This window comes from Hippopotamus amphibius, chromosome 12, assembly GCF_030028045.1.
Source record: "Hippopotamus amphibius kiboko isolate mHipAmp2 chromosome 12, mHipAmp2.hap2, whole genome shotgun sequence".
NCBI classification, from domain to species: Eukaryota; Metazoa; Chordata; class Mammalia; order Artiodactyla; family Hippopotamidae; genus Hippopotamus; species Hippopotamus amphibius.
Genome location: NC_080197.1, coordinates 401,351 through 409,937, shown reverse-complemented (window position 1 = coordinate 409,937; position 8,587 = coordinate 401,351). Strand labels below are relative to the sequence as shown.

At 65.9% G+C, this 8,587-nt stretch overlaps 1 protein-coding gene across 1 annotated transcript; it reads right to left on the bottom strand.

Annotated features, from left to right (window-relative positions):
- Positions 1–3,452: 3,452 nt before the first annotated feature.
- Positions 3,453–5,370, bottom strand: LOC130833014 (basic proline-rich protein-like). The gene is made up of 2 exons (XM_057702173.1): positions 4,457–5,370; positions 3,453–4,239 (listed from the first exon to the last, which is right to left on the bottom strand). The coding sequence occupies exons 1-2, from the start codon at positions 5,368–5,370 to the stop codon at positions 3,453–3,455; spliced, it is 1,701 nt and encodes a 566-aa protein (XP_057558156.1).
- Positions 5,371–8,587: the final 3,217 nt, after the last annotated feature.

Here is an 8,587-nt window from a genome sequence, read left to right as displayed (position 1 = left end):
TGAGCTCTGGGAAGTCCGTCTGGAGAGGCGCGAGCCTGCGCTACAGGCCGGCGAGCCCGCTGCCAACAGAGGGTCCCCCCTGTGCTCTCCTGCCCAGGCTCGGCCCTGGGACAGCACTCAGAGCAGCTGAAGAACACAGGTCGGACCCTCCCCACACCGGGCGAGGCACACGCAGAGGGTGACTCGCCCGAAGCCGGCGGCTGTGCCACCCACACGTGTCCACCTGCACGGAGGCAGCTCTAGGTGCCTGAGACGCTTGGCCCCTCCATTCTCAGCCCAAGACGCAGAGGGGCCCGGCCCGGGCCTCAGGCCACCACGCAGCACTGACAGGAGGGCTTCCACACACAGACGTGGACCTTTTCAGAAGAGGGCTGCACACCCAGCCCACTCGGACCAGCAATGCTGGGGTACACGGAAAAGGACAGCTTCCCCGAGACGCTCCCTCAAAGACGCAGAGTGGTCTGTGAGCGTGGTGCTGAGGAAGTGATTCGTGTGCCGAAACGTGGGCTTTGTTAGTATCATTTAAAACTATATCTCCCCTCGCCCCCACCCCACAGCCAATCAGCCCCCCAAAGCTGCCTGGCCCCCAGGCGCCTGCTCTCTCACGGGCGAACCACTCTCTGCAAAGCAGAAGTTGAACAGAATTTGCTGCACACGTACTGGAACAGGTACGGGCACCGTAGGCCTATCGGGGGGCTGGGGAGGGGGCTGCATGGACACCCTCTCCCTCCACAGTCTTCAGAGAGCCCACCAGGTGGGCTATACCCTGTCCTGCTCCCAGCTCTCACGAGCATTCGTCACCACATCAGGTCACATCAGCGGTTCCTGCAGGCCCCCACCCCCAACACATCCCCACAGGTCACTGGCTCCTCTGCGGGAACCCTGTCCCCAATCTGGCCTGAAGGCTGGTCCACAGCAAGCCCTCAATAAGGCCCCAAATCCTCATGAGTAAGAAACTCTGGGAATGTCTGTAACATGACTCAAAAATCACACCTGTCAAAACACAAAACTTCTGTAAATGCTGTTGAAAAACACATTAATGCTGTTTCTCAACTTTCTGAAGTGCCCAGGCCGCTAATTTTTTAAATCTAAATAATGACACTTAAAAACACTTAGTCATTTAAAAATCTAAATAAGAGTTAAATGGCACTGCAGAGAGATACGAAAGGAAAAACTTTGCATAAGTCGCACTAAGGTCACACTGGACCTGTCTAGCTTGTCCTCAGCCTTCACCAGAACAACTTTTCAGTTCCTTAGAAAAAGTTATGTTGCTTTTCCATGACTTCTCCACCCGTGAGCAGAGCTACAGGACGCATCCTGTCATCACCAGCAAACCAGAACGCAAAGCCGGAGCACACACGTCAGGCACACAGAACACTGAAGCTGGAAAGGCAGGAAAGAGGGGACCGCCAATGACCCCATGGTCAAAGACCCAGCTGTACTGGCCGCACCAAAGCCAGGGCCAAGAGCAGAGGACAAGAGGGCCAAGGTTAGAACAAGACAACCATATTTCAAAGGCTGAAATGAGTCTTGAGGCCTCCATAGAGATTTTCAATCCTCTGTTTATTCTCAGGAGTTAGGCCATTCAAGCACACTTGTGGCAAGAAGAAGAATCTTTTTTGTTCCGGGGAGGGGGCAGATTCACAGGGAATTCTTGACAATCTACCATCACTCAGCAGATTTTAAAGTAGAATATGTTCAATCAGACAGAAGAAAAAAGCCTCCATTTTTATGAGAACACGAAGCCCCCAGAACAGGGTACAAGAACTCTCACTGTAACACAGCAGCCAAGAGGGCACCTGGGCACATACAGCATCAGCAAAGTAAGGAAGGAGTTCAAGTTCACAGCTCATGGTGCCTACTGAAGACGTTCTGCTGGGCTCTTCGTGACTGGTCCAAGACCTCTGGTAGAGAGTGGAGCAGGAGCACAGCTGCCCCAGAAACACAGACCACAGGGACACAGTGGCCCAATTTCCCTTAATTTGAAAATCCCCACAGAAGGACAACGTTGGAAAGTTTGTTAATATTCGGTTTAACGTGTTTGCAAATAACACATTGACTGTAAAAGGGTGTCCTTCCAGGCCCCTGGAGGAGTCTCACCCATTCTCAGTGTCAACCTCGCCTTCCTATGCTAATGTGTGGCCGAGGGGGGGAGGGCTGGCCCTGGACGACGGAGTGGGGACACAGAGCACCCAAGAGGGTCGGAGCCCCCCTGCAGCCAACAGCCCACCAGTCCCGAACATCAGAAACTGGACATGGAAAAACAGCTCATTTTCAAACATGAAACAGCGAAACCTTAACAGAACTTATCAAAGAAAATTCGTTCACCCAGGATGAGGTCAATGAGGCCTACTGAAATCCTGCCCGGAGGCCGGCCTCCAGGAAAGGCTGCATTTGGGGTTTAGCCTGAATGTGTCCATCCCAGAAGCCCCGAAAGAGAACTCTCACAATAAACCCCCACACACCTCCTTCCCTTCAGCAGAGGATAAGAAAATAATAACTAGCTTTTTAGGGGAACACAGTGTCTGAGCTCCTGCTTGGAGCTAGTAACTTCTGCCTCAGTACACCCCTCACTTAGTCCTTTCTGGAATAGCAAGGTGTCCCAAAGTTCTCGGTTCACGGTACCTAAAACTCTCGTGAAATATGCCAAGTAGAAGGCCTCTACTCCGATAAATTCTATTTCATGTGAAAAACCCTTCCATAAATTTCCCCTTGGGGGAGCAAACTATTTCCCACTCCTGTAGAGCGGAAACACGGCTTTCAGAGGCAGCAAGCGGGCCGGTGAGCGAGTGAAACCGGTCTGCTACCCAAAGGGGAAGTCAGCTTTGACGATAAACCCAGTATGAAAGATTCTACAACTGATACCATTAAGACGCACGCGAGGACTCCGCACAGGTGTCTGCGCCCGGCCGTGCGCTCACGCGTTGCCTAATTAGCATTTCTTTAAACAATGCTGATAACCATCTCCCCTCCGCAATCCACGACAGACGCGTCGCTGAGACTGGAGCACGGAAAGCGTGAGGAAATTCGCTGAGCATCTCAGTCAAACTTTCTTTTGCTGGTATCTCCTCGGTGTCAGAAAATACCCGTTCTTGGCCCGTTTGGTTTGCACCCAGGCCCTCCGTCCAGCCCTGCTGTGCGCGGTCCGCCAAGTCTGCAGACAATGAATGTGTGAGCCGGCCTTGAGGAACCCCAACTAGCAGAACCCGCCTCCTGGTGCAGAAAATCCCCCATTTGCCATCGGGACTGAGTTGTCAGACGGTGACTCGTGCTCCCCTGTGAAACTGACATGTCTATTTACGGAGAAACAAAGAGGCGGCTCGCGGCGGACCCCGCTCCCTCCGCGCGCCCCGTCCGCCCTGCGCGCCCCTCGCCGCTCGGCGCGCCCCGTCCCCTCCGCGCCCCTCCAGCCTCCCGGCTTCGAGGCCCCCGCGCGCCGGTCCGGCCAGTCATTAAAATGGAGACGAGGCCGGGGCCCGGCCCCAGGGGAGACAATGACCCCCCAAGGCCCGGCGGGGCGCGGGGAGCCGCCGCGCCCGCCGCCCGCAGTTCTGACTCTTGGCAAACTCGGCGCGGGCGGGTCCGGGCGCGGCTCGGCGGCGCGGGCGGGGGGCGCGCGGGGCGGCGCGGGCGGGGGGCGCCAGGACGCCCCCGGGCTGCCTCCCGGGGCCGGGCGTTGACGCAGCAGAAATTACCAGCTGGAAAATTCCCCTTTCGGAGGGGACGGGGGAGGCACCGCGGCGGCGGCGGCGGCAGGAGGCGCCGAGGGCGCGGGGCGCGGGGCAGCCCCGTCGCCTCCGCCGCCGCCGCCTCCGCGCGCAGCCCCGCGGGGACCCCGCGGCGCCCGCGCCCGCCCCGCCCCGCCCGCGCCACCGGAGCGCAGGGACCGGCGGGGGCCGGGCGGGGGTCACCCCCGGAGCCGCCGCCGCCGCCGCCGCCGCGCGCGCCGATCGCCGCCGGGAGGGCGCCCCCGCGGGGCGGGGCGCGAGGGGCGGGCGGCGGGGGCGCGCCCTGACTCGGAGGGGCCCCGGCGCGCAGCGGCCGGCCCGGCCCGGGCCCCGGCCCCGCCGCGAGGCGCCGGCCCGGCCGCGGACAATAAGCCGGCGCCGCTTACCTGTGACCCCATGGGGCGCGGGCGAGGGCGGGCGCCGCGGCCGCCGGACCGGCGCCGGTGATCGCCGCGGCCGCCGGGCGAACGCCGCGTCCGGGTGGGTCCGAGCTGCGCGCTCGCCTGGGCTGCTGTGTCCGTCGGTCCGTCCGTCTGTCCGTCAGGCCGGCGCGCGCCCCCGCGCCGCTGCAACCCCGCGGCCCCCGCCGCCCGCGCGCGCGCGCCCCGCCCGCGGACCCTGACCCCGCCCCCCGGCGCGCGCCCGGCCGCCGCTGATTGGCCCGCGCCCCGGCCCCGGCCCCCGCCCCCGGCCCCGGCCCCGCCCCCCCGGCCCGGCCGCCGCCCCGCCCCTCGGTCCGCCGGCTCCGCTCGCGGGGCGGAGGGGGCCGCGGCGGGGGTCGGTCCGCCTCCGTCCCCCCCCCCCCGCCCCGTGGGCGGCCGGACGGCGGAAGTGCGGGCTGCGGCTCGCTGGGCATTGTGGGAAGCCCCCTCCGCGGGGCCGGCGGGGGGCGGGGGCGGCGCGGCGTGGGGTCCCCGGCGCCCGCGCCCCTCCCTGCGGGGACGCCGCGGCCGGGCGGCCGCCGGTGGGAGATGCGGGTCGGCACGAGGGCGGCCCTGCCCGGAGCGCGCCCCCCGCGCCGCCCGCGCGCCTGCTCCTCGGGGGGCGTCGGTCCCCGGGGCCACCGGCTGTCCGCGCCCCGCGCCGCGCGCGTCTGGCAAACTTCGCGCCTTCCCCGCGGGCTGTGCGGGCCGCGCGCCGGGCGGCGGGAAGGCGCTCGCACGGCGCCCGGGGGCCCCGGCGCGGCCCGGGAGAGGTGCGCCTCGGGGCGGGGGCCGCGGGACAGGGTTTGGCCCGCCGAGGCGCACGGGCGGCCGTGCGCGCGCTGGTCCCCGGGTCTGCCCGCGGGGCGGGGTGGGCGGGGTCCCGCGGGACCCGAGCGGCCCGGGCCTTGCCCCGCGTCCCCCGCGGGCGATCTCGATGGGCCCTGTGCGTCCCTTCTCCGCCCCGGTGCCCTCGAGTCCTCGGGCGGGCGGAATGGGAAGCGTGGCCCCGCATTCTCGGCTGGCCTATGCGGGGGCAAAGGCCGCCTGGCTTCCTCTCCCGGGCGCGACGGTGGGAAGGGAGGCGAGCTTGGAGCTGGCCAGCCGCGCAGGGGAGTCGCGCACGACCTGGCCATCCCGTGGGGAGGTGCCGCGGGCCGTCTGCGCCCTGCCCCCCCAGCGCCGCGGAATTTCTGGGGAGGTGGGAGGCGGCAGGCCATTATGGATGCGTTCTCAGGGTGTGTAAGGAGGCATTCACTGGGCTGCTGGGGGAGGCCAGGCTTGGGGGGGGTGTGGGGAATTCTCCTTGAGTGAACAAGGGCGGCCGCGGTCTGGCAGCCAGCGATGAAAGGCCGGGACACTCCCTCGCTGCAGCCGGCGCCTGAAAATGGCTGCGCCGGACACCCTCACCCAAATCCCTTCCCGCCGCCTGCGCTGGCCTTGCCGGCGCAGGAGCCCCCTCCCAGGCCTTTCTTTCGGGGGACCACGGGTCTGGAACCACAGGCCCAAGTCTCCTGGGCCCTCTCAGGTGGGGCCTGGACACAGCCCCCCTTAGAAGTGGCTGCCTCTAGGCCTCCAGGAAGCTCTGGCCGGTCACTCTGTCCTCCCTGAGGGGACAGAGGACACTCTGCAGGGGTCCCCCCTCCCCGTCATGCATGCCTGGAGCGTGGTTGTGGCCCATGTAGCAAAGGAGGCCGGGGAGACTGAGAAGGGCGGCCCACCAGGCAGAGGCCCATTCCCCGCACGGCGGCCCATTCCCCGCACGGCGGCCCATTCCCCGCACGGCGGCCCTCCCCCTGGAAGAGAGCCCGCCCTCCCCCAAGAAGGTCCGACCCCCGGACAGCCTCCAAGGAGAGCAGCCCGGCTCGGGTGCCACGTCCACTGTCCGCGCAGAACGCGGCGCTGCTGCGGCTGCCTCTGGAGCGCACGGTGGTGCTCGGCCATCGCTCAGGAGGCCTGCCCGCAAGGACCCAGCCTCTCACCAGCACCACGGCTCACCCCGCCTGCTAGCCAAGGGCTTCCGGCCCTGGTAGAGAGTCTTGCTGCGTGCTGGAGTGAGTTCCTGGGGCCCTGGAACCCTCTGTCCCCTTCCCCTCGGCTGCACGGTGATGGCTCGAGCCCCCCCCACCCCCAGGAGCCCTACCAGCGACCGGGGACTGAGACGTTCATGTTTTCTGTTCCAAAAAGCAACAGACGGGCAAGCTGAGGCTGAAGATGAGGCTGATAGACTGAAAAGGCAGAACCAAGGACCGTCCCAGAGAGCTCTGATCAAGCCCGGCCTAAAACTGAAGACAGTGGAGCTTCTGGGGGCTCATAAGCCCCTCTCATAGAAAGAAAGGGAGGGAGGGAGGAAGCAAGAAAGGGAGAAAGGGAGGGGAAAAGGAAAGAGGGAAGGATGAAAAGAAAGGGAGAAGAAAAGAAGGAAGAAAAGAGCCCATAGCAGCAGCTGTGGCCTCTCCACAGCCTGGAGGAAGAGGAGGGTCGTTGGCTGGACTCTCCGGGGCCACCTGGGTGCATCTGCTCTGATGGGGAGACGTTGGCGGCATAGACTTGGGGCCCTCCGTTCAGCAGTGCCCAGGCTCGGACTCACAGCAGGCGGATGCCGGGCTCGGGTACAAAGCCTCCACTCTCACTGGGTCCACGGGACCCTGGTGCAGGTGACACGCACTGCACGTCACCCCTGATGCTGGCACAGACCCTGAGAGGGAACTGTGTCTCACAACCAGTGGCTCCTTCACCATCGGTAGAAGGGTGGCCTCCGTGAGGGCAGCTCTGCCCCAGAGGTGCCTCTGGCAACAGGCAAGGACCAAGGGTGTGGGGTGGGCCTCAGTGGCGCTCTTCAACCACGGAACCTGGTGTCCAGAGGCAGCGAAGCCAGCAGCCGGGTGTCTGGGAGCGCCGGGGAGTAAGGTGCCTGAGGTGCCACGGTGCACCAGAGGTGGTCCCTGCCCTCACTTCGCTGGAAGACAAGAAGGTTGAACAAATGGACGGTCAGCACGCTGCACTGGTCCCTACCGCGCGCTGGTCCTTCTGAAGTTCACCCCCAGCCACACGTGTGAGTCTGTCTGGAGCCAGCCCAAGAGACGCCTTGAGGCAGTCAGGGTCTGGGGGCCTGGAGAGAATGAGCGTCCCTAAGGCCAGGGCTGAGGACCCAGGGGCCAAGGTGCAGAAGCGGCACGCGCTGACGGCCACCCCTCTGAGCACGCTGCCCCCACTGCCACCTGCAGACGCTGGGCCCTCGAAGGGTAGGCTCGATCCCGAGAGCTGCCTGGCTGGCAGGGCCCCCTGTGCCACGCGCTCCGCCAGCCCTGCACCCCGCTGTGTGGCTTCGGGAGGCAGAGTTGCTGGGAGGGACCCAGCTCCTGTGGGGCAGAGCTCCAGAGGTGCTTTGGGAAGACATGTCACTTCACCTGTCTCTTCCCAGTGTCCCCCTGGGCCAGCCCCCTGCCAGGGCCTTCCCCGCCGCCCCCACCTCCCCCCAGGCAGCGCCTCCCACCCACCGCAGCTGGGCTCTCTAGGGCTGTCTTCATGGCCGTCACTGGTCAGGAAACCTGCCTGTTTATCCTCCAGCCAGTGGTGTTGCTCGGCCGTCCCCATGGCAACAGCCCCGGGAGTCCTGCCCCTCCCAGGAAGCTGCCCAGAACCTGTCTGTGCCCTCTCCAAGCCCCTGCTGGAAGCGGGCAGGGAGGGAGAGAGGCCGAGGGCAGGGCGGGAGACGCAGCAGCCGCGGGCCTGAGGGTGCCTGGGCTGCGCGGCAGGGACCGCCCTGTGCGCGTCATCCAGGGCCCAGCGGGTGGACCGGAGGCCGGCCCTGCGCTGCAGCAGGGCCCCACCCGTGGGCTGGGGGGCCGCCTGGCGAGGCTGGAGCCCGCTCCCGGGCCTGGCTCGGCCGTGTCTGGTGCCAGCTGGCCCTGCCCTCCTGCTGGGCCTCCCCGAGACCTCCCTCCGGAGCCAGAGGCTACCTGCCAACCCCACGGCTGCCCCACCCCAACTGTCCTCCAGGCCTGTGCCCCTGCCGAGCCCCACTGCCGCTCCAGCTGCCACCGCCAACTGTCGCCCGGTTCCAGTCCAAGCACTCACCCCCAACCGTCCTTCCAAAATGCCACCGCCAAATGCCAGCCCCCTTCCTTCCTGAGCCCCCACCCCCTCACCCCCAGGTCCCGGCACCAGGGCCCTGCATTCCAGACCTTCCCTCCAAACAGAGGCTGGGCCCCGCTCCGTGTGTGCCCGGGAGGGGCTGGTGTCAGAGAGCAGGGGCAGAAGGCTGGAGGTGGAGCTGGGGGCTGACTGGCCTAGGACGGGGCAGAGCGGGGGAGGGGGCGGCGGGCAGAGCCACCGTCCGTAGTGCCAGCCGCACGGCCAGGCTAGCACGGGGGGGGGGGGGGGGGAACGGCTGCAGCGCCCCGCCGGGGCAGTGCCCGGGGCTGTGGGTGGAGC